The sequence below is a fragment of the Dendropsophus ebraccatus genome, chromosome 14, assembly GCF_027789765.1.
Source record: "Dendropsophus ebraccatus isolate aDenEbr1 chromosome 14, aDenEbr1.pat, whole genome shotgun sequence".
NCBI classification, from domain to species: Eukaryota; Metazoa; Chordata; class Amphibia; order Anura; family Hylidae; genus Dendropsophus; species Dendropsophus ebraccatus.
In genome coordinates this window covers 6,066,163-6,091,702 of record NC_091467.1, presented here as the reverse complement: position 1 = coordinate 6,091,702, position 25,540 = coordinate 6,066,163, and the positions used below count along the sequence as shown (strand labels likewise).

Genomic DNA, 25,540 nt, shown 5'->3' with positions numbered 1-25,540 from the left:
AATTGGCGACTGGGTGATGTCTTCCCGCCCTATATTGTTCACTGCTGTTTAAATCCCTTTGTGTGCTGCCGATGGGACGAAACGGAAAGTTCAAATTTTCTCACCGAAATTTCTTCTTTCCATGAGTCCCGAGGCAGCACAATATACCCTCCCATTAAATATCTTATTGCTGCATACAAACACAGTGTTATGTGGTCTCTCTCTCTTTATTATAGTGGACCTCTAGGGGAGGTGCTTGTGGTGGATTGGTCTCTGCTGATTATTCAATCAGGTGTTTTGTTTTTTTCTTCTGTCCTAGTAGGAAAAGAGGAAACTGATAACCCTTTGTGTGCTGCCTCGGGACTCATGGAAAGAAGAAATTTCGGTGAGAAAATTTAAACTTTTCTGCCCCTATTGGAGTTCTGTCATGGCTTGTTTGAGAGGTTTTAGTTTTTAAAAAAATATATTTTTCCCCTTATCTCCTTTGGGGTAACTCCAATGTTCCCTTTCCCTTGCCTCTGTAGTTTTCTGGAACCAAGGAAGACTATATTGTTCCTTCTTTTATGCGGTCTTTCCCTCTGGGAGAGACTTCATATCCAAAGACTTATACAAGGCTAAGGCAAAAACGTACACACCCTTGAACGAGATGCCGCACAATTTTGACTTGGGAACGTTGTCCCCCAACCAGTTGAGTCACAAAGCTTGACATTAGCAAGGGCACCATCCCTGGCGGCCACCCTAACAGCTTCAGAAGAGGAGTCAACCAGGTAAGCTGTACCATCCTTGAAGAGGGGAAGAGTCTTATTTTTCTTATGAGGATCCTAATTGTTTAAATAATCCTTCAATTGGTTGATCCAAACATGCATGGTGTGTGTCACAGATTTCCGCAATATTATTTTTAAGGGACAGTGAGACTAGATCCCAGGATTTTTAAGCCTTCCTGTCCATAGGGTCCTTTAGCTGTGAGGAGTACTAAAAGGGTAATGTGGTCTTTTTTGTTGTCCTAGCTACCTGGGCATAAGTCTTTGGGACCTCTCCCCACCTCACTATATCTTCCTCCTTATAAGGAAGATGCTTCTTTAGATCATCTGGACCGCCAGTCTCCTTTCAGGCTCTTCCCTTCATCCATTATGAGGGACTGAAAAGTTTCATGAACTGGACAGTTTTTATTTTTAGCCCTGCAAATAATCTTTCACAGAAAGTTCTTCTTCAACATCCTTCATACCAAGGGTATGTCCAACAGCCTTTTTGGCCATTTTATAGTAAAATTGCATAGTAAAAGTGTACAGTATTAGTAATTGTATTCACCGCACCTACTGACAGCAGCTCCTGTGTACCTTATAGAGCTAAAATCAGATTCCCCTGGTTCCTCCAGGTTGTGCTGCCCTGCACTGTTGTGTCTGTCCATAAGATGGCCGACATGGAGGAGCATGGGACCCATGTCCTCCATAGGCATATACAGGCTCAGTGGTGGACACTGGGAGCAGGGCATGGTCACACGCTCCTGTGTCAGTCATTTTATGGACACAGACACAACAGAGCAGGGCAGCACAGCCTGGAGGAGGAGAGTCTGATTTTAGCTCTGAAGTACACAGGACGCTGCTGGCAGTATATACAGTAAGTACACTTACTAATACTATAAACTAAACAATTTTACTATAAAGTGGCCAACTCTTTTAAGGAAGGGATCCATATGAAAAGAAATACTTCTGTCTCTCCATGGAAATCAGACTCATCTGAACTGATAACCATAGACTCATAGATACAGGAAGGATAGCCGGAGCAGATAGATCAGACGCACCCACGCTCCAGTCATGCAGACTGAGCGTATAATAATTTGTACTAAATTTGTAATAAATTGGACTGCACCTCACTGATAATGCATATCAAAATCAGTTGTTTTTTTTCCAACATAAATGCAAGGGGCAAACATTTAAAACCAAAAACCTCACTAACAATGATATGGCCCAAAGAACCTGTACAGTATCTTAAGTAGCGGCCATAACCAACTATGAATGAAGTCTATAAATGGAGTCTGAGTGACCGAACACGTGGGATGTTCTGTCCTGACCTGACCCACCATGTGATCGCCGTATTATATTATCTATGTCCTTGCACATAAATGTTTATGCACTTGCACTTTTGCTCAATTCTGCATACATTGTGTTGCATTGGTATTGGTTCATGGGGTGCAGTTCCACTGACTAGCACTTTATATTCATTGTTTACTATTCAGCACACAGACTTATTCATAGCTATATTTTTGGTGATATTTATTTAATTTATAGTTGGTTATGGCTGGGTGGGTCTGGGTTCACTGGGCCATACCATGGCCTGTGAGGTTTTTGGATTTTAATTGTTTTTAAATGTTTGTCCCTTGCATTTAAGTCAATATAACAGATTTTGAAACGTATCAGTGGGGTGTTTGCATACGTGTATTTTGGATTGTTGGGGCTTTCACACCCCCATACCTTCTTTTGCATAATGCCAGCCCAAGTGTTATTTGCAAAAGAAATTGCACCCTGAACCCATCGGGCCATGTCCTCCTCCCAGACACCAAAATATCCTCCAACTGCCCCATAGGAAGAAAGAGCCTGCAGGAAGGAAGGTACAGTAAATCAAGAAGGGATCTCTCCTCATCTTCATGATGGATCCCCACATCTTGTACCTGCCCTAGAGGGACAGGAAAAGCACTGCCGAGAGTGGGAAGGTGAGGGGCTTTTAACCTCTCAAGTTAACTCCTGTGGTGCAGTCATTAAGGTAAGAAGAGAAAAGGTGGATGCAGTCCTGGGAGAAGTTTCCCAGCAAAATTTTACAAGCTGAAGGCAGAAAGTAATGGAACTGCTCTGGCCTGTTTGCAGCTGCTGGAAATTAGAAGATAGCTGAGAAACTAGTTACACGATTTGCTTAACCCTGATTGAAGGTGAAGGGAATTAACCAGATGACAGACCTTTCAGCTATGCTGTGTATGTAACTCCGCTCCCTCACCAACTCCAGCACTACAAACAGGCCTAGGGGGGCAGGGAAGCAGTTAAAAAGAGATAGCAATAGACCTTTAGGGTAGGACGAGAATGTATTAGGAAGACAATTTCAATCTTCCCTGTTTTCCCCACTGGTCTATCCAGCAGCGATAGGCCATTACATGTGATGTACATGGGGTCAGGACTGTGGAGGACACAGGAGGCGGCTCCCAGAGATGATCTCCAGCCATCCTGTGTTAGGCTCACAGCCACTGTACTTCAGAGCCTCCTAACCATCGGCCAGGAGATCAGCAGCACCATCTATCGAGCAGCACTAACCACAATAAGGAAATGCTTCCATTTATTCACAGTTCAGGAGGAAAATAAACACAGATAGAAAAAGAGGCAGAGACGGATAAATGACGACACTGTGATAAGTGCTTCCTGCGGAGACAACCAGAGTCAAATCCAACTGTACAATAAATTAAATGCTATAAGATGGGCAGAGGCAAGAATCTTCACCATCAGGGCTGCCGCCAGGAGCCATGGCACTAACCAAAGCAGACTGGCTGCGTCCTACAGTCCAATACACTGACCATGCAACAACCTTCACACCAGGACCCCGGCCTCACACAAGGGTCACACTGGCTGCCTGCAGGTATCCCTGGAGGAACTGGAGAGCTTCAGCATTCAGACTGCTGCTGATCATGGAGGGGACCTAGAAGACAGTACACAGCATAAGCCCCAGTCATTACACACCGCACACAATAATAATTTTTCTTTATATAGCGCCAACAGATTCTGCAGCATTTTACAATTCAGGGGGTAAATACATGGACATAAATCAGACATTACAGAGGAATACATATAATTATCCATACATGAGGAGTGAGGGCCCTGCTCGCATGCATGAGCTTACAGACTATTAGGAAAGAGTTTAAGACGAAATGGAAGAGCGACAAAGTGCTTCCTTTTTAGCATGGTCCGGCCATCTTTATCAATAAGGCAGTGCAGGTAAAGGTAGGTAAACCAGTCACCAACCAATGCCCGCCTGCTACAGGTCTAAGTGCTTAAATGCCTGGCGTATGTATTGGGGGGGGGGGGGGGGAATCAATTTAGGGAACCTGGTAAGCCTGTTTGAACAGGTGTGTTTTGAGGGCACGTTTGAAGTTTTGGGTATTGGAGGTGAGTCTGACAGTGTTGGGTAATGTATTCCATAGAACTGGTGCAGCTCGGGTCAAGTCCTGGAGACGGAAGTGAGAGGTGCTTAAGTCGTTAAAGGAGTGTAAGGCACGGGTAGAGCGTTAGACAGAGATGAGCGAGGAGATGTATGGAGGTGCAGCACTGTGGAGAGCCTTGTGGGTGAGCAGGAGGAGTTTATATTGTATCCTGTGTTTTATAGGGAGCCAATGTAATGACTGGCACAGGGGGGAGGCATCGGTATAGCAGCTGGACAGGGAGATGGCTGCTGCATTGAGAATGGACTGGAGAGAGGAGAGTTTAGAGCAAGGAAGGCCGATTAGTAAGGAATTGCAGTAGTCTAGATGGTAATGAATCAGAGCTACAACAAGAGTTTTAGCAGATTCGACAGTAAGAAAGGGACGGATTTTAGAGAGGTTTTTAAGATGCAGGTGATAGGAACGTGTAAGATTGAATATGAGGAGTGAAGGAGAGATCAGAGTCAAACATAACCCCAAGGCAGCGGGCTTGTTGTGTAGGGGTCATGGTCGCACCACAGACAGAGATGGAGATGTCAGGTGGAGGGCGGTTAGCAGAGGGAGGGAAGACAGGAAGCTCAGTCTTACCAAGGTTTAGTTTTAGGAATAGGGAAGACATAACGTTAGAGGGTTGTGATCATCTGCATTTGGCTAATTGAGGTGTTAGGGGTGCCACTTTGTCAAGGGTTGTTTTGAGGGTGTCGTGATAGTATTTGGCAGCCAGATTGGGATAGGAGAGCGAAAAGAAGGGAGGCAGTGATGACTGTACAGAGTCTGTAGGTTGTTGGGTGTTGATGGCACATAAGATTCTGTACATGACCGAAGTTGGGGTGTCAGGAGGAGAATAAGTATTAGTGATTGAAAAGGAGAGAAGATTGTGGGGATGGGACTTACCCGCCCAGGGCAGGATGCACAAAGTTTGTGAAGAGACTGCGCCAGGAGGACTTTGGGGTTGTTGACCATGTCTCCTATAGGATCATGCTCCTTTTTCCCAGCAAAAGCCAACTGAGAAAAGGCTGTTTGGTAGCCGGGGGTATCCTCAATGTCAATGAAGTGCTCATCGTCCGGGATGGTGTCATCTTCAGGAAGCTCAAACAGACCAATCAGAGCCTGCAATAGTGGTGTCCTGACAAGGGGGTGGAGGGAAAGAACACAAGAGCAACTCATCTAATGTATACAGGTGTAAGGACCAGGAATGACAGACCACAAGAGCTGACACTCCATACCAGTGCTGCTCAGTCCTTACCATAGCTTGGTGTATTCGGCGTCCATCATTTGGGGACACTCAGTTAGCAGCTTAGTTATACCAACCGCACATATCTTCTTTTCTATTGGTCCTGAAACTTTCTGGATTTCGGGGATGATGATCTTTTCTACAACCATTCCAAACATTCTGTAGAAGGAAAAGGAGAATCACACGATGATGGCTGATCTATAGGGATCTCATCATGGACAGGAGGCAGTGATGAGACTATATGGGGATCTTGTGGACAGGATAAGGAGACCACACTTACTTGGGCTGGATGCTGTCAATCATTTCTTGTAAACCAATGGCTCCATATTTGACACAGTAAAGATTTAGGAAGACCAAGAAACCTGAAGGAGAGAAGGCAAGCTATCAGTGCCTACTGCCACTCAGACATGAAATGAGTCAAGATGGAGTGGTACTTCTATTATCTAAAGAGGACAACAGCACCTCAATGTTATAAACTAATGGTCACATGACCATGGACATGGACATAATCTGACTGCCACTTAACCTAAGAACCTGTGGGAAAGGGAGTGCAATAGGTGACACCTCCATACACATCAATGACTGCATATCCCATAACAGGTGATGCCAACTATGGCGTAGTAAAAGGACCGCCATAGGTAATGCTAGGAGCTTGAGTGTGTGTCCTCGCCTCGGTAGGTGTTAGCTCTCCTAGTCATAGGCAGCAATACAGCTGTGCAAGAATAACCTCTTGCAAACCTAGAACATAGCGCATTCAGACGACATCGGGACAATCTGCGGCAACATGGAAGACAACTTACTCTTCACAAACTTGGTGGTCTTGGAGTTCTGCAACCTCTGGAAGAGCACAATAAAGATTTGTCTCTTGTACTGCTCCACACACTCACTACAAGGAAAGAGAAGTCATCAGTTTCTATTGAATGGTGCCAGAATCCCTGCACTCTCTGCTGTGTGGTGGTGACTACAGCTCAGCTTCTAGTGAATGGTGCCAGAATCCCTGCTGTGTGGTGGAGACTACAGCTCAGCTTCTAGTGAATGGTGCCAGAATCCCTGCACACTCTGCTGTGTGGTGGTGACTACAGCTCAGCTTCTACTGAATGGTGCCAGAATCCCTGCACCCTCTGCTGTGTGGTGGTGACTACAGCTCAGCTTCTAGTGAATGGTGCCAGAATCCCTGCACTCTCTGCTGTGTGGTGGTGACTACAGCTCAGCTTCTACTGAATGGTGCCAGAATCCCTGCACCCTCTGCTGTGTGGTGGTGACTACAGCTCAGCTTCTAGTGAATGGTGCCAGAATCCCTGCACTCTCTGCTGTGTGGTAGTGACTACAGCTCAGCTTCTAGTGAATAGTGCCAGAATCCCTGCACCCTCTGCTGTGTGGTGGTGACTACAGCTCAGCTTCTAGTGAATGGTGCCAGAATCCCTGCACCCTCTGCTGTGTGGTGGTGACTACAGCTCAGCTTCTAGTGGAGAACAGGAGCTGCAATAATCAGCGTCACCACTATACAGGAGAAAGTGCGGGGAGTCTGTCATTCTCGGTGTATAATCACACACTGTGGATTGGTCATTAAGATTATTAACCCGGAAAAATTCTTTTAAAGTCTCAGCCATTGGCGTACAAGCATCGATGCCCAAACGGTTACTCACTGAGGAAGGTGCTCAATGATACTGTTTAGTAGGTAGAAGCCCTGGTGGTCATTGGCTTTAGAAGCAATGAGTTTCTGGAAGACGCCAAGAAGTCCAGGCTGAAAAACAAAAGAAGAAGATGCAGCTACAGCCAAGAGTGTGCCCTGTGCGATAAGCAAACGTCAGCCGTGTATAAACTTAAAGTGTCACTGTCGTGAATTTTTTTTTTGCAGAAATCAATAGTCCAGGCGATTTTAAGAAACTTTGTAATTGGGTTTATTATCCGAAAAATGCATTTTTATCATGAAAAAGCAGTTTGAAGCTCTCCCCCCGTCTTCATTGTTCTCCTATGGAGAGAGCTAAAGAAAAGACCAAAACAGGACAACAAAGAGTTAATCTACAAATCCCTCACCTGATATCTCTTGGGACAGTCACCACTGACCTCCCTGACCTCTGATTACAGCTGTCACCCAGCTCCTTGCCTGTAATCCTCTGTTATCTGCTTTCTGCTGCCGGCTAACTCCCTCCTTCCTCCTCCCCCCTCCCCTCTCTATAGGAATAGACAGAGTGTGAATCATGCAACAAGTCACAATTTTCAGATTTTTTGGAGTGGATGAAAAAGAGGAAGGAGGGGGGGACCTGGGAAAAGGCTTTTTACATGCAGATAATGGCAGATTTGGCTAATAAACCCAATTACAAAGTTTCTTAAAATCGCCTGGACTATTGATTTCTGCAAAAAAAAAAAAAATACGACAGTGACTCTTTAACCCATACCACCCTGCAGCAATGGGGCTGATGGGTAATACCATAGGGTTCTAGGTAATAGGGTTAACAGGTTCTATAATTTCCAACCCAATTTTCTGGCACAAAAACCTTGCAAGAAACACCCTGAAGGGTGTCTGTGCCTAATAGAATCCTATGGGTCCGGAAATCTATCCAAATTGATTTCCCTGACAAGTTCTGGGCTTACACAGTCACATGCTCAGAGCCTGGGGTGAGGTACACAAGCTCTCCCCAATGGTGTAAGGGGGTCACATGGCCACTATACTCACTATTTTGTCAGTGGCGTTGGCAGCGATGGTCCGCGCTCCCCTCTCCAAATAGGCCTGTAGCAGTCTCACCAAAGGGGGTATGTTGCCCGTTCTCTCCCACAGAACCGGCTGAAGCAGGTGTGGAAACAGCGCCATGTAGGAGGTGGGTATGTCATCCTTATGCATCTCCAGCAGAAGAGACATCACTTGGAAGACGTACGGCATAAACTCTACCAAAACAGAAGATATATGGTAGGGAGAAGGGACAGAAAAATTCGTATGGTAGGAAACAAAGACAGAAAAGATATGATAGGGAGCAGAGACAGAAGAGAGTAGGGCAATCCTATAGTCAAATGTAACTAATTATAAAAAGGAAGAATGATTCTGTATCTGATGAAGTAATTTATCTATGTAACATCTAGATATGGTTAACCAATAATTTCCCTAATACATCTGGTATAAGACACGACACCAGTTTTCTCACTAGGATCAGCATATGTCTTAGGCTAAAAATATACTATGCCATGAGCTAAAACCCATTGCTATGTACAATTTCTTGGTTACCATATTAGGCATTACCATACCTTGTCTTCTTTTAACCTATCTATGTATATGTTCAATGTTATTGGTCAACTTGTTGGAACATGCTCAGAGAGTTGGTCAAGCTTTGCTATAAATAAAGTGGACTCACTCCACCATGGAGGAGGCATTTGCATACCACTGGTGTATGGCTGGGTCTACTCATTCTGGCCAGACATACTTCCCTTCCCCCATACCAGGGAAGTTCGCAATTTGAAGCTCACAGACAAAGTAACCTGGAAGATCCATTTTGAGGTCTCAGTCGAAATTGCTCTAACATATCTCCTCCGCTACCTACCCCAGGACTCCTTACTGACAGCAGCCGGTATCACCCGATTCATACATGCAGCGGCCACTCGCCCACCTTGGCACCCACCTTGCACATCATTCTGCAGAATCTCTGTGAAAACCAGGAACAGCGCCTCCTCGAAGCTGGTGACGGCGGCCGGGTTGGACCTGCAGGTGATTCTAATTGACAGGCAGATGGACTCAAAAAGGTAATGGTTGAAGTGCGGCTTGCTGGGATTCTGGAGAGGAGACAAGATCTGAGTCCAGAGTATTGGGGGTACAGCAGTGTACCAGGGGTCCATGTGTGCTCACTCACCTTACTGACCGCCAGCAGCTTCTGTGTCAGCTGAGGGATGACTGATGGGATGTAGGGGATGATGGCCTCCTGCAGCAGGGAGAAGCTCCTCATGATGGCTGCCACCAGAAGGAAGAGCAACAGGTGATGAGGACGCCACCATATGGTCCAGCCCCCCCCCCCCCCCCAAATAATCAGGGTCATATTTCAGTGACAACTATTATACCGGCTCTGCTGGGATCTCTAGTCACAACCCCATCCCAAACACCTGCAAGAGGCGCTTTATGGCCAATCTATATAAGAAACTCAACATCCTCTAAGGATAGAATACAGACAAAGCAACGGGCAAGTATGGCTGAGCCACCAGTGACCCCCATGTAGGGACAGATAATGAGTAAGACAGAAGGGGGGCAGGCAGGAGGGAGTGGAGGCAAGCATGGCTGAGCCACCAATGTCCCCCACCTAGGAGCAGAAAATGAGAGAATTGGGGGGGCTAATGTGTGGTGAACTAAAAAAAAAAAACACACACACAGACACACAACCTTTCCCATTGCAGGGTTTTGCGTTTACGCCATTGGACCTATGGTAAGACTGACATGTTATTTATGTTCCTTAGGTCCGTACAATTACTACCAAAGACAACTTATACAACTTATTTTATTTGATGGCTGTAAAAAAAAAATTAAACCTTTGGTAATTTAAAAAAAAAAAAAAAAAAAGGTTTAATTTTTTTTTTACAGCCATCAAATAAAATAAGTTGTATAAGTTGTCTTTGGTAGTAATTGTACGGACCTAAGGAACATAAATAACATGTCAGTCTTACCATAGGTCCAATGGCGTAAACGCAAAACCCTGCAATGGGAAAGGTTGTGTGTCTGTGTGTGTGTTTTTTTTTTTTAGTTCACCACACATTAGCCCCCCCAATTCTCTCATTTTCTGCTCCTAGGTGGGGGACATTGGTGGCTCAGCCATGCTTGCCTCCACTCCCTCCTGCCTGCCCCCCTTTGATGGCTGTAAAAAAAAAATTAAACCTTTTTTTTTTTTTTTTTTTTTAAATTACCAAAGGTTTAATTTTTTTTTTACAGCCATCAAATAAAATAAGTTGTATAAGTTGTCTTTGGTAGTAATTGTACGGACCTAAGGAACATAAATAACATGTCAGTCTTACCATAGGTCCAATGGCGTAAACGCAAAACCCTGCAATGGGAAAGGTTGTGTGTCTGTGTGTGTGTTTTTTTTTTTTTTTTAATTACAAAGTCTATGGGGCTGTGTAAGGAGTCATTGTTTGCACCATGATCTGTACCTTTCTTTTTTTGTCTATGTGCGACTGATTACTTTTATCAAAATTTTTCCAGCTTTGATGTGACCAGCAAGTTTGTAGTTTTCCAGGGTTTTGCACTTACACCGTTTACCGTGCGAGAGGAGGGATCTGATAATTTAATAGGTCAAACAATTATGGACGCGGCAATAGCAAATATATTTTTATTTATAAAATTGAAAAAGGTAGGGGAGATTTAAACTTTTATTATGTGATGGATTTTTTTTTTTTATGCCGTAGTGACTACTAGTGATAGCACATATGTATGGCATTAGTCCCTGAGATCAGTGCTCCATTGGAGAGGCTGCTGGAGACCACTGTAAATCAAGCACGGGTCAGGATCAGTGTCATTGCAGCTCTGAGATCCGGTAGGAAGCATGGATCACGGGGGGTGGGAGATCCCACCACTAGACCCCAGGTGATGGCTATTTATATCAAGTCATTTAAATGGTGCTCAGACTTTGTTCCATAGAGGGCAACTCCGACTGTTCCAAATGTTCTTTTCCTTTATGGAACACTTTTACATTACATAATACACAGCAATATTTTCAGTGACTTTATTATTATTTTGTTACTTCCTGTCGATGATTGTTTCCTCTCCTATCGATAAATGATTCTATACATACAGCCTGGACTTTGTAGCGTATATTTGATTCTATGCAAAGTTCTGACTATCACTGGAACTGTATTTCGAAGAAATGTTGGTTGTTTATATGATAAAACAAAGAGACAAGCCAAAAGTTCATGTTACATCTAAAATACAAAACCAGCGCAGGCCGTTGTCACAAACACAGTTCAATTAGAAATATTGGCGTTTGTTATCAAGCTAATACGGGAGCAGCTTAAATATAACACGAGCCGGGAACAAAAACAGCCAAAAAAATACATAGTGTTATGAAGGGGGCAGAAGGGAGCGAGAGAGTGTGGGGGCAGATGGGAGCGGGAGAGTAAGGGGGCAGAAGGGAGACACTTCATTTTTTTATCCCTGGAACGATCCTTCAAAACATCAGTGGACACAGAAGGAACAAAAATGGCACCAAGTAGAGGCCGATGCAGGCAGAGGTCACTCACCCTTCATGATGTACTCGTTCTCAGAGGAGCCTGGCAGGGACAACGCCTTGAAGAGATTAGACAGAAGCTGCTCTGCGTATGGTAGCATATCAGCTGCAGAGATACTGGAGAGAGAGACTAGAGTCACCATACAGTGATCACAGGCGAGACGCCTGACACACAGGATGCCAGGAGACCCCCCAAAACACAATACCCCATGTCTGACCAGTAACAGGAGACCCCTTCTATCCCTCACACACCCCCAGCAGCCGTCCATCTCCCACATGACATCTAGTTATTGGCATTAGAAACGTGGGGGTTGTACACTGCAGGGTCCTGACACTTACAGGGTGGTGTTGGCAGCTCCTCCTCTCATGGTGAACAATCGCTCCAGCGCATGAGCCGCATACGTGTGAACCACAACACTCTCCGCCTGCAGGTGAGCGATCAGCAGAGGGATGGCCACCAGCAGCTGATCCTTAGGAACCTGCAGAACATACGAGACGTGAGCCAGCCGCTGCCAGACATGTGGCAGCCAGCCGCTGCAAGAGCTGGGCCGCTCACCTGACTCCTGAAAAACATGATGTACTTGATTCCATCAGCCTTCAGCACCGGATATTCATTCACTGCAAGAGAAACAGGGTAACATGGCATACAGCACCACCATACTGCCCGACCACAGGTATCCCCTCCTCCTCATCTATAATAGCCCACCCTGCACCAAAGGTAGCCCCTCCTCCTCTATAGGGCCCCACACATTACAGGTAGCCCCTCCTCCTCATCTATAAGTCCCCTCCTCCCGTATTGCTCACCGTTTGTAGACTTGAGGTCAGGGAGGATGTGATTGATGAAGAATTCTGTCAGGTTGACCAGTTCATTGGCCTGTGTAATCCCATGCTGTGAAGAAAATCAGGAGATTACCCACAACCCCTCAGGATCACAAGAGTAGCCGGCCAACCATTACTATCCCTAACGTGCCATATACACCTGTACTACACCGAAGGAACAGGACAACCATTTACTATTCTAACCTTCCATATACACCTGTACTACACAGGAGGAGTGGGCCAATTATTCCTACCCCAAACCTGCCATATACACCTGTACTACGCAGGAGGAGTGGCCGGGCCAACCATTACTACTCCTAACATGCCATATATACCTGTACCATACAGAAATAATCGTACACCCTTTGTACCGTGACACTTCTAGAGACAGGGTCAAACCTTCTGTGTCTGCGCCTTGGATGCCAGTGATGTCACCAGGTAGATTGCAGCGTCTTTGTGCTTCCAGTTAACCGTCGGGTTCTTGGCATATTCCTGGAGCATGGAGTTTACGTAACATGAGAAGATGTTAGTGACCGGAGCCTCAAAAAACTTGCACAATCCACGGACAAGATCACAAGCCGCTCGCCGTCTGGTGTCAATGTCTAAAAAAAAGATGGAAGAGAGAATCAGAATAAAACAGGAGAAGCTGACGACAACGTTACCGGCAGGATCTCTACTCATTGGTATGTACATGAAGGCCAGAGGGGTGAGGGGGAAGAGGATCCAACCATACTAAAGATGTAGTAACTGCATGTCCTGAGGGGAGGGGGATGACACATAACTCTAGGTAGTATGCCCAGGACCTCGCGGCCAGAACCCCCCCCCCCCCACCACCACCACCACAACTGGCGGGCCCAGGATCCCGCAGCCAGATCCCTCCAAACAATTATATACATGATTACATTACCAGATCCTTCCAGATCCCTCCGGATATATTCCTCGGAATTGTCTTCAAAGGCTTCTTCATCAGCAGCTGTAACAGAGAACACGATGAGATATGGCCGAGTCCCAGACCCCCTACTACACAAGATGCATCAGAGAGGTCAGATAATCTAAGGTGGCCCAAATGGGACAATAAGGGGTCATCAGCTCCACTGCCCTATTGGCTCCTTTCCTGTAAACCCCCATCACGTCTGTATTATGCTGCTCTCACATCTCCCAGTCATTCCTTCGCTGCCTCCCCACAAGATGATGCAGCATTTTTACCTCTGAACTCCATGTTGGGAACGATGACCTTCTCACAGATACTGGTCAATGTGTTGGGATCCTCAAACAGGTTTTTGTAGTGCGGGCGCTCACACACTGATGCCAGGAACTGGATGGCATTACTGACCAGCTATGAAGAATACAGAGAGAATGAGCTGCTGTCACATGTCAGACCACACAGCCGGGGGCAGAGGACCACGCTTACCAGGTCGTATTTAACTTCCTGGCCGGTGGTCACCAGCAGGTTCCATATAGCAGTGACAAAGCGGGGCAGGTACGCCTGGAACTCCTCATCATACTTCTGTGCATACAGCGCGGCGTTGTCACAGATCTGAGACTTCAACAACTCCAACAATCCGGCCTCTTCCTCATCCTGTCACAAGTGAGAAGAGACGTGAGAGATGGCGTCAAATGGGCAGCCTATACCGGCACACAGAGGTGTATAGTAGTGGCAGCCACGTCTACTACTACCACCACTAGGATATAGCTGTGTATAGTGATGGGAGCCATGTCTACTACCACCAGGATATAGATGTGGACAATGAGTGATGTCTGGCTCCGGGTCCCACTAGCCACAGTCTCTGCCCCAAACTCACCTCGGTCTGGAGCAGCTTGTTGTCCAGGGTGAGAAGGCTGTGGAAGTTTGTCATCCAGGTTTCCATGTTGTCTTCAAAAAACTCAGGGAGATCCTAGAAGCAGAAGAACAATAAATCAGACCAGGAGCCACTCACCCATCACACAGGGCGTTGGGTTGTCAGCATCCCCCAGCATGACATGAGCCGCCATAGGTCATACTCTAGAACGTGGAGACCGTAACTCCAGGCTGTGTAGCCTGGTAGAAAATGCTTCACAACCAGCATTAAAGGAGTTATCCAGCGCTACAAAAACATGGCCACTTTTTCCCCTCTCTTGTCTCCAGATTGGGTGGGGTTTCAAACTCAATTGCATTGAAGTAAATGGAGCTTAATTGCAAACCACACCTGAACTGAAGACAAGAGAGGGGGAAAAGTGGCCATGTTTTGTAGCGCTGGATAACCCCTTTAACCCCTTAACGACCGCGGCCGTATATTTATGCTCTGAACCGCCGCAGTCCCGGGTGCCACATGTAGCCCAGGACCACAGCAATTAGCAGGCACGGTCTGATCGCTGTGCCTGCTAATTAAGGATTCAGATGCAGCTGTCAAAGTTGACAGCTGCATCTGAATCCTTTATGCAGCCTCATCCCAGGTGTGTAGTGGTCCCGGAGGAGCGATCCACACATCTTGTTAGGGCCGGGGTCTGCACCGTAATGGCGCTGATCCCGGCTCGGCACTCGAATGCTTCCGGCTGCAGCAGCCAGAAGCAGTCGAGTGCCTATCTCATTGATCTATGCTGTATAACTATACAGCATAGATTTCAATGAGAGATCAGTGTGCTTATACTAGAAGTCCCCCTAGAAGTCTAGATGAAAAAATGCAACTGCTATGGCCTTTTAAGCACAAGGAGGAAAAAAGCGGAAGTGCAAAAGTCGAAATTGGCTCTGTCTTTAAAGGGGTTGGCCACTTTATAGTAAAATTGCTCAGTGTACAGTATTAGTAAGTGTACTCACTGTATATACTGACAGCACCTCCTTGTGTCCCTCAGAGCTAAAATCAGACTCCCCTTCACCAGGCTGGGCTGCCCTGCTCTGTGGTTTTTTGGTCCATAAGACTGCTGACATGGAGGAGCATGTAACCAGCCCCCCCCCAGTGTCCACCACTGAGCCTGAATATATGTCTATGGAGGATACAGGGGACAGGGCATGGTCACATGCTCCTCCATGTCGGCCATTTTATGGACAGAAACAAAACAGAGCAGGGCAGCCCAGTCTGAAGGAGAGGAGTCTGATTTTAGCTCTGAGGTACACAGAGAGCTGCTGTCAGTATATACAGTGAGCACACTTACTAATACTTTGTACTGACCTATTTTACTATAAAGTGGCCAACCCCTTTAAGGGGTTAAGACATCAACCATAAAAATGCAGGCACCACACATGACCGAAACCTTCTGGTGTCCTCTACACCAGGAGCGATGACCTTCCATATTGCTAGCCCCCATAATTACATTTCCATACCTGAAAGTTGAGGCTGTAAAACAACTTGGCGATCAGGATCAGCGAGGAGAAGAGAACCTTTAAGGCGCTGACATCATTGGCATGAGTATTGCACAGAGCGATGGTCGCCTGAAAGAAGAAGCATGGTTGACATCAGTAATAGCTCAGTGAGAGTGTGTGGGGTTCACAGAGGCCCAATACCATGGTTATAGTGCTACATAGGGCTCGCCCCTCCAATCATGTGATGACTTTAGAGAGATATACAGTAATAACCTGAAAGAGATTTGTGAGTGGCTGAGCGAAGGTGTCCAGCACCAGTTTGATCTCTGTCCACAGCTCGCTGGACTTGAATTCATGGCGATACCTGTGACAAGGAGAAGCGGTCAGTGGCGGTAAGTAAAGATCAGCAGCAGCAGACAGACAGTTTCTATACCTCTTGAACAGGGAATGAGCCGTGTGCAGGACGCCATTGATGACATGGAAGTCTCCACTTTGGAATCGATTCACCATCTCTGTTAGCAGATCCGGCCACTTCTGAGGGAAATCCTCACGTCCAATGATACTGATGGCGTCACTCAGCTACGAGAAAAGCCGCAAGGATTAGTGGGTACTGACAGACAGGAGCAGAAGCACTGCTGAGAACAAGGTACTCAGGAACAGCACCTGTTTCTGGATCTGCTCCGGACTGCTCAACATCAGGTTCACTATGTTGGCTTTAATGGCCACACGGTCGGCTTCACAGATCTTGTTTGGTTCATCCTCAATCTAGACAAAGGAGAAAACCGTAACCAACTCACTCTAGCCGCAAGACGACGACACCTTCCTAGTAACCACCAGAGGTCGCCCCCCCCCCACCCCTATAAGCACCAGAGGATGGCCCCCACCACCCCAACTTACGATCCTCCAGTTCCTCTTGATGTAGTTCTTGAAGGTGACGGAGGCGCACACCTTGATGACGCTGTCCTGCGAGCGCTCCAGCAGGGTTAGTAGCAGCAGTGGGTAGTTGGGATTCGCCTCCACAGATTCCAGATACTTCTCAGCTACAATGAGGAAGAGGACAAAGTGAAGGTGAAATGGGTTCCTAGAGTGACCACCCCACATTAGAAGTGCAACAGAGGAGGCTCACAACGGGCACTTTCCGCTTCTGTGGTGTCACAAGGTCAAATCACAGGAACCCTAGCAGTTGAGAAATTACAGAGCACAAAGTATAGAGAAGTGACCATTCTACAGGGGGCTGCAGGAACGAGATACATTATAGAACGTCTATAATGGGGGCTCATCCCTGTAGCACTGTATAAGGCAGCACGCCTTATGAGTCTCATGTTACCTGGCCGGCGCACCGCAGGGTCGGGGTCCAGAGTCTTCCTCAGGTATTCTGTCAGGCCCTGCAGGTTGGCGTCACTCAGCTCCATGATTACAAAACCTAAAAGCAGAGACGTAGCGAGAAGGGCATGAAAACCGGGCGGAAGCCCTAAATGAGCTGGAACAGGAATTAGCAACACCAAGTGCTGCCATGAACACACACTGGACGCACACTATAAGGAGGGGTCACAGGCACTGTCCCCCAGCTGGTTAAAGGAGTACTCCAGAGAAAATATGTGTTTTTCCATTGTCAGAAAATTATAGATTTGTAAATTACTTTTATGTAATAATCTCCAGTCTTACAGTATTTATCAGCTGCTGTGTGTCCTGCAGGAAGTGGTGTATTGATCTGAAAACATTCTCTAAAAAGTACCCCTTTAAGGTGGTTAAATACCATTTATGTTCTCTGGACAACGTTCTCTACAGGGAGGGTTTAAGTGACTCTGTACCCGCAATCTGACTTCCCTAAACCGCTTGAACGGATAGCTGCTTTTAATCCAAGATCTGTCCTGGGGTCCGTTCGGCAGGTGATGCAGTTATTGTTCTAAAAACAACTTTTAAACTGGCAGCCCCGTGCCCTATGGGCGTGGCCTAGATTGTGTATGCATTAGGCTGGCACAACCTTTCTGTCCCTCCTCCCTGCCCTCCTCATCATTATGAATGCTCTAGGCAGATTGCCTCCTATTCATGAGCTGTGTCAGCCCAGCACATGGGCTGGATCGTTAAGACACCTGTGCAAATGTTCAGCATGGAGAAAATGTGGCATTCCTAATGAAGAGGGTGGGGAGGAAGGATGGTGCAAAGTTAGGGCACAGATATTCTAAGCCACTCCCCTAGGGCACGGGGCTGTAAGTTTAAAAGTTGTTTTTTAAGACAATAACTGCATCACCTGCCAAACGGACCGCAGGACAGATCTTGGATTAAAAGCATCTATCCGAAGTGGTGTGTGTGTGTGTGGGGGGGGGGGGCTCAGACTGTGGGTACAGAGTCGCTTTAAAAGACACCTTTGGTCGTCGGGGTATTGTTCCTTCTCATCTATGGTGAGATCATCAGGAGCCCGCCACATACCAGGCATAGGGGTCAGCGGGGGCATGTACCATGTGATACAGAGGGGCTCACTCACCTGGTGATGCGTTCAGCTCCTGATGAGATTTTATTGGTAAAATCTGTAAGAACAATGAAACAAGTCAGCATCACGCCCCCTACAGACGCCAGAGTGTGATGCCCCCACAACCACCTAGAAGGCACACACTGCAGAACACCATGGAAAATTCCTTTAAAGTGTTCCTGTTATATCTTACAAAATGTAAATCAGCAGGTCATAAAGCAGGTCTGCTGTTTATATTATATTTATCATCCATTAACCCCTAGACTCCTCATGAGATTATCACTTAAAATTGAACAATGTAACGACAATTGACATGATAATCATCCCATGTAATAGAGCCCTTATAGGCACTTTCTGAGTACACCTCCTAGTGTGTAAGCCCTTGTGTCCTCCCCCAGTCCTCCTAGTGTCTAAGCTCTTGTGTCCTCCCCCAGTCCTCCTAGTGTGTAAGCTCTTGTGTCCTCCCCCAGTCCTCCTAGTGTGTAAGCTCTTGTGTCCTCCCCCAGTCCTCCTAGTGTGTAAGCTCTTGTGTCCTCCCCCAGTCCTCCTAGTGTGTAAGCTCTTGTGTCCTCCCCCAGTCCTCCTAGTGTGTAAGCTCTTGTGTCCCCCCCCCCAGTCCTCCTAGTGTGTAAGCTCTTGTGTCCTCCCCCAGTCCTCCTAGTGTGTAAGCTCTTGTGTCCTCCCCCAGTCCTCCTAGTGTGTAAGCTCTTGTGTCCTCCCCAGTCCTCCTAGTGTGTAAGCTCTTGTGTCCTCCCCCAGTCCTCCTAGTGTGTAAGCTCTTGTGTCCTCCCCCAGTCCTCCTAGTGTGTAAGCCCTTGTGTCCCCCCCAGTCCTCCTAGTCTGTAAGCTCTTGTGTCCCCCCCCAGTCCTCCTAGTGTGTAAGCCCTTGTGTCCCCCCCAGTCCTCCTAGTGCGTAAGCCCTTGTGTCCCCCCCAGTCCTCCTAGTGTGTAAGCTCTTGTGTCCTCCCCCAGTCCTCCTAGTGTGTAAGCCCTTGTGTCCCCCAGTCCTCCTAGGGTGTAAGCTCTTGTGTCCCCCCCGGTCCTCCTAGTGTGTAAGCTCTTGTGTCCTCCCCCAGTCCTCCTAGTGTGTAAGCTCTTGTGTCCTCCCCCAGTCCTCCTAGTGTGTAAGCTCTTGTGTCCTCCCCCAGTCCTCCTAGTGTGTAAGCTCTTGTGTCCTCCCCCAGTCCTCCTAGTGTGTAAGCTCTTGTGTCCTCCCCCAGTCCTCCTAGTGTGTAAGCTCTTGTGTCCTCCCCCAGTCCTCCTAGTGTGTAAGCTCTTGTGTCCTCCCCCAGTCCTCCTAGTGTGTAAGCTCTTGTGTCCTCCCCCAGTCCTCCTAGTGTGTAAGCTCTTGTGTCCTCCCCCAGTCCTCCTAGTGTGTAAGCTCTTGTGTCCTCCCCCAGTCCTCCTAGTGTGTAAGCTCTTGTGTTACCCCCAGTCCTCCTAGTGTGTAAGCTCTTGTGTCCTCCCCCAGTCCTCCTAGTGTGTAAGCTCTTGTGTCCTCCCCCAGTCCTCCTAGTGTGTAAGCTCTTGTGTCCTCCCCCAGTCCTCCTAGTGTGTAAGCTCTTGTGTCCTCCCCCAGTCCTCCTAGTGTGTAAGCTCTTGTGTCCTCCCCCAGTCCTCCTAGTGTGTAAGCTCTTGTGTCCCCCCCAATCCTCCTAGTGTGTAAGCTCTTGTGTCCCCCCCAATCCTCCTAGTGTGTAAGCTCCTGTGTCCTCCCCCAGTCCTCCTAGTGTGTAAGCTCTTGTGTCCTCCCCCAGTCCTCCTAGTGTGTAAGCTCTTGTGTCCCCCCCCAGTCCTCCTAGTGTGTAAGCTCTTGTGTCCTCCCCCAGTCCTCCTAGTGTGTAAGCTCTTGTGTCCTCCCCCAGTCCTCCTAGTGTGTAAGCTCTTGTGTCCTCCCCCAGTCCTCCTAGTGTGTAAGCTCTTGTGTCCTCCTAGTGTGTAAGCTCTTGTATCCCCCCTGGTCCTCCTAGTGTGTAAGCTCTTGTGTCCTCCCCCAGTCCTCCTAGTGTGTAAGCTCTTGTGTCCTCCCCCAGTCCTCCTAGTGTGTAAGCTCTTGTGTCCTCCCCCAGTCCTCCTAGTGTGTAAGCTCTTGTGTCCTCCCCCAGTCCTCCTAGTGTGTAAACTCTTGTGTCCCCCCAGTATCAGCAATACTAACCCTGTACAAACAAGCATACTATTCTAAATCTTCTACTAAAACCAATACTAACCCAAACCCCATACTAACACTAATACTATCCCAAGCCCTGTACTAACACTATCCCTAATACTAACACAAACCTTTCACTAATGGTGTGTTTACACAGATTATCTGACAGATTTTGGAAGCCAAAGCCAGGAATGGATTTGAAAAAAGGAAAAATCTCTGTCTCCTTTATGACCTGTTCCCTGTTTATAGTCTGTTCCTGGCTTTGGCTTAAAAAATTTGTATATAATGATTGGGGGGGGGGGGGGGGGGGGCACAGGCAGTTGTATATAATAGGGGGGGGGCAGCCAGTGGTATATACGGGGGAAGGGGGGGGGAAGACGCAGGCTGTATATACTAGGGGGGGGGGGGGGGAGGAAGACAGGCTGTATATACTAGGGGGGGGGGGGAGGAAGACAGGCTGTATATACTAGGGGGGGGGGGGGGAGTAGACAGCAGGTGGTATATACTTTGGGGGGGGGGGAGACAGCAGGCTGTATATACTGGGGGGGGGGGAGTTGACAGCAGGCGGTATATACAGGGGTGAGCGGCAGGTGGTATATACTGGGGGGGGGCAGCCAGTTGTATATTGGGGGGGGGGGGGCAGCCAGTTGAATATAATGATGGGGGGGACAGCCAGTTGTATATAATATATGGGGGTGGGGGGAGCCAGTGGTATATACTTTGGGGGGGGGGGGGGGGGGAGACAAGGTGGTATATACTGGGGGGGAGAAGGCAGGTGGTATATACTGGGGGGGGGGGCAGCAGGCTGTATATACTGTGGGGAGGGAGAAGACAGCAGGCTGTATATACTGTGGGAGAGGGGGGAAGACAGCAGGCTGTATATACTGGGGGGGGGGGGAGTAGACAGCCGGCTGTATATACTGGGGGGAGTAGACAGCAGGCTGTATATACTGGGGGGGGGGGGGGGAGGAGTAGACAGCAGGTGGTATATACAGGGGTGAGCGGCAGGTGGTATTTACAGGGGGGGAGGCAGCCAGTTGTATATTGGGGGGGGGGGGGGGAACGGACACAGCCAGTTGCATATAATGATGGGGGGGGGACGGCCAGTTGTATATAATATATTGGGGGGCAGCAGGTGGTATATACTGCAGGGGGGGGGGGGAGACAGCAGGTGGTATATACTGGGGGGGGGGGGGAAAGCGGATGGTATATACTGGGGGGGGGGCAGCAGGTGGTATATACTGCAGGGGGGGGGGACAGCAGGCTGTATATACTGGGGGTGGAGACAGCAGGCAGTATATACAGGGGTGAGCGGCTGGTGGTGTATACTGGGGGGGAGGCAGCGAGTTGTATATTTTTTTTTTTGGGGGGGGGACAGCAGGCGGTATATACTGGGGGGAGACAGCAGGCAGTATATACTTTGGGGGGGGGAGACAGCAGGATGTATATACTGGGGGAGGGGAGACAGCAGGATGTATATACTGGGGGGGGGGGGAAGCGGGCTGTATATACTGGGGGGGGAGACAGCAGGCTGTATATACTGGGGGGGGAGACAGCAGGCTGTATATACTGGGGGGGAGAGAGACAGCAGGCTGTATATACTGGGGGGAGAGAGAGACAGCAGGCTGTATATACTGGGGAGGGAGAGAGCAGGCTGTATATACTGGGGGAGGGGAGACAGCAGGATGTATATACTGGGGGGAGGGGAGACAGCAGGATGTATATACTGGGGGGGGGAGACAGCAGGATGTATATACTGGGGGGGGGAGACAGCAGGCTGTATATACTGGGGGGGGGAGACAGCAGGCTGTATATACTGGGGGGGAGGGAGACAGCAGGCTGTATATACTGGGGGGAGGGGAGACAGCAGGATGTATATACTGGGGGGGGGGGGGAGACAGCAGGATGTATATACTGGGGGGGGGAGACAGCAGGCTGTATATACTGGGGGGGGGGAGACAGCAGGCTGTATATACTGGGGGGGGGGAGACAGCAGGCTGTATATACTGGGGGGAGGGGAGACAGCAGGATGTATATACTGGGGGGGGGGAGACAGCAGGATGTATATACTGGGGGGGGGGAGACAGCAGGCTGTATATACTGGGGGGCGGGAGACAGCAGGCTGTATATACTGGGGGGGGGGGGAGACAGCAGGCTGTATATACTGGGGGGGGGACACAGCAGGCAATATATACTGGGGGGGGGGGAGACAGCAGGCTGTCTATACTGGGGGGGAGAGAGACAGCAGGCTGTATATACTGGGGGGGAGAGAGACAGCAGGCTGTATATACTGGGGGGGAGAGAGACAGCAGGCTGTATATACTGGGGGGGGGAGGGGGACAGCAGGCTATATATACTGGGGGGGAGGGAGACAGCAGGCTGTATATACTGGGGGGGAGGGAGACAGCAGGCTGTATATACTGGGGGGGAGGGAGACAGCAGGCTGTATATACTGGGGGGGAGGGAGACAGCAGGCTGTATATACTGGGGGGGGGGGAAACAGCAGGCGGTATATACTGGGGGGGGGGAAACAGCAGGCGGTATATACTGGGGGGGGGAGACAGCAGGCTGTATATACTGGGGGGGGGGAAGACAGCAGGCAGTATATACTGGGGGGGGAGACAGCAGGCAGTATATACTGGGGGGGGAGACAGCAGGCAGTATATACTGGGGGGGGAGACAGCAGGCAGTATATACTGGGGGGGGAGACAGCAGGCAGTATATACTGGGGGGGAGACAGCAGGCAGTATATACTTGGGGGGGGGGAGACAGCAGGCTGTATATACTGGGGGGGGGACAGCAGGCTGTATATACTGGGGGGGGGGACAGCAGGCTGTATATACTGGGGGGGGGGACAGCAGGCTGTATATACTGGGGGGGGGACAGCAGGCTGTATATACTGGGGGGGGGACAGCAGGCTGTATATACTGGGGGGGGAGACAGCAGGCTGTATATACTGGGGGGGAGACAGCAGGCTGTATATACTGGGGGGGAGACAGCAGGCTGTATATACTGGGGGGGGAGACAGCAGGCTGTATATACTGGGGGGGAGACAGCAGGCTGTATATACTGGGGGGGAGACAGCAGGCAATATATACTGGGGGGGAGACAGCAGGCTGTATATACTGGGGGGGAGACAGCAGGCTGTATATACTGGGGGGGGGACAGCAGGTTGTATATACTGGGGGGGGGAGACAGCAGGCTGTATATACTGGGGGGGAGACAGCAGGCTGTATATACTGGGGGGGGGACAGCAGGCTGTATATACTGGGGGGGAGACAGCAGGCAGTATATACTGGGGGGGAGACAGCAGGCAGTATATACTGGGGGGGGACAGCAGGTTGTATATACTGGGGGGGAGAGCAGGCTGTATATACTGGGGGGGGCAGCAGGCTGTATATACTGGGGGGGGGGAGAGCAGGCTGTATATACTGGGGGGGGGGAGAGCAGGCTGTATATACTGGGGGGGGGAGAGCAGGCTGTATATACTGGGGGGGGGAGACAGCAGGCTGTATATACTGGGGGGGGGGGGACAGCAGGCTGTATATACTGGGGGGGGGGGGTCCAGCACATGGTCTATACTAGGGGGATAAAGCACATGGTATATACTGGGAAGGGGACAGAGCCCATATAATGGGGGGATGGAATACACAGTATAATTTGGGAGGCACATGGTGGATTTCGGGGGGCCCCTGCAGCACAGGGGATACAGGCCGCCCTCCCTATATACCTGTATATATATACACGGAGATAGTTCAGGGCTGAGGCCCTCACACACATAGACCACCGCCCTCCTCACCTGTCACCCGGCTCCGCTCACAGGCCCAGGCGCGGCCCCTCACCACCTCACATTCAAACTCCGGCAAAATGGCGCGCCGTCCTCACTGCGCATGTCTCAGATCACACCTCCTCCGTGCGCGCGCATCCTCCATCCTTACTGCGCATGTCCCGGTTAGCGCGGCCGCTGAGCGCGCGCCCTCTCCCGTCACTGCGCATGTCCCAGTTAGCGCGTCCTCTCTCTCAGTGCTCACATATTCAAGATCACGCCTCCAACGTGCGCGCGCACGACCTTCCCTCACTGCGCATGTGCTTGCTCTCAGAGTTCAGCGCGCGGGATATACTCTCATCCGTCAGGCGGTGTCTGTGGTGAGGAGAACGCGCGGGATGGTGGAGCTGGATGGTGGAGGAGGAGTGGCCTCCATGTGCATAGATACAGGACACGTGACCCCGGAGGCTGGGCTGCTGCTGATACATGCTCTCACGAGGTTCAGCTAAGGGCAGGTCCCCATCCAGAGAGCAGGAATGAAAAAGTAGTTTGAGAAAAGAATTGATTTCAACACAAAAAAAGAAGTCCTTGTGGGGTGAAAACGAGGGGAAAAACAACAAAATTTAGCAAATTGTGAGATGCTAAAATTATTATGTTAATTTGTTTTCCCTAAGACCCATTGGCATCACAACATATGGGGTAAATTCGCCCCTGCGAGCCCCTGGGACGAAGGAATATTTAATGAAAAAAATAACAATTAAATTTTAATCCCCTCCATGAGGTATAAATAGGCTCCACCCCCCCCTAGACCTCAGTCTAAATATAAAGAAACATAAAACACAGGGAGGGAGTCTTGTGATGCCAATGGGTCTCAGGGAAAACAAATTAACATAATAATTTTAGCTTCCCTTACGTCCCATTGGCATCACAACATATGGGGAATTAGCAAGCATTATCCCCAATGGGCGGGTTATTTATTACATCCGCATTAAGAACAGATCTTGCGAAGGTTGTTCTTGACAAGAAAGAAGTATCCAGCCTGAAATATCTCACAAAGGTAGTCAAAGACGACCAGGTAGCTGCCTGGCATATGTCCTCAAGTGGCACAGCGGCACGCTCTGCCCAAGTGGAGGCCACAGCTCTAGTAGAGTGAGCCCTGGTAAATTCTGGTGGATCCAGATCAGCAGAGGAGTAACATAAGGCAATGGAGTCACAGATCCATCTGGATATTGAAGGTTATGAAGCCTTCCTCCCCTTATTCTTTCCTGCGAAAGGGATAAAGAAATTCCCGTCTTTACGAAAATCACCTACTCTATGTAGATAGATCTTGATAGCTCTGGATACGTCCAATAAAGAAAGATCCAAGTCTTCTTCAGATGATCCAGTAGGAGAAAATACAGGCAATACTATAGGCTGGTTGATTTTGGCAAATGAACCCACCTTAGGCAGGAATCCTGGAAGGAACCTAAGAATAACCT

The 25,540-nt window shown here is 48.8% G+C and overlaps 1 protein-coding gene across 1 annotated transcript; it reads right to left on the bottom strand.

Moving 5' to 3' along the window:
• Positions 1–3,282: 3,282 nt before the first annotated feature.
• On the bottom strand, positions 3,283–24,265 carry CSE1L (chromosome segregation 1 like). The gene is made up of 26 exons (XM_069952574.1): positions 24,096–24,265; positions 18,166–18,208; positions 17,008–17,103; positions 16,578–16,720; positions 16,344–16,445; positions 16,114–16,259; positions 15,954–16,044; positions 15,702–15,809; positions 14,206–14,298; positions 13,815–13,982; positions 13,610–13,739; positions 13,311–13,376; positions 12,803–13,005; positions 12,389–12,473; positions 12,141–12,202; positions 11,924–12,063; positions 11,598–11,701; positions 9,230–9,327; positions 9,002–9,152; positions 8,068–8,276; positions 7,037–7,134; positions 6,191–6,276; positions 5,671–5,752; positions 5,403–5,549; positions 5,051–5,282; positions 3,283–3,657 (listed from the first exon to the last, which is right to left on the bottom strand). The coding sequence occupies exons 3-26, from the start codon at positions 17,090–17,092 to the stop codon at positions 3,568–3,570; spliced, it is 2,919 nt and encodes a 972-aa protein (XP_069808675.1). The 5' UTR covers positions 17,093–17,103; positions 18,166–18,208; positions 24,096–24,265; the 3' UTR covers positions 3,283–3,567.
• Between the last annotated feature and the right edge of the window lie 1,275 nt (positions 24,266–25,540).

Bases quoted from the DNA above. Each gene is read 5' to 3' on its own strand.
- CSE1L (XM_069952574.1), bottom strand. From the start codon at position 17,092: ATGGAGCTGAGTGACGCCAACCTGCAGGGCCTGACAGAATACCTGAGG. The intron at 5,753-6,190 runs GTAAGTTGTCTT...TCTCTCCTTCAG, and splicing joins GACCACCAAGTTTGTGAAGA to GTTTCTTGGTCTTCCTAAAT. The intron at 5,550-5,670 runs GTAAGTGTGGTC...TTCCTTCTACAG, and splicing joins ATTGACAGCATCCAGCCCAA to AATGTTTGGAATGGTTGTAG.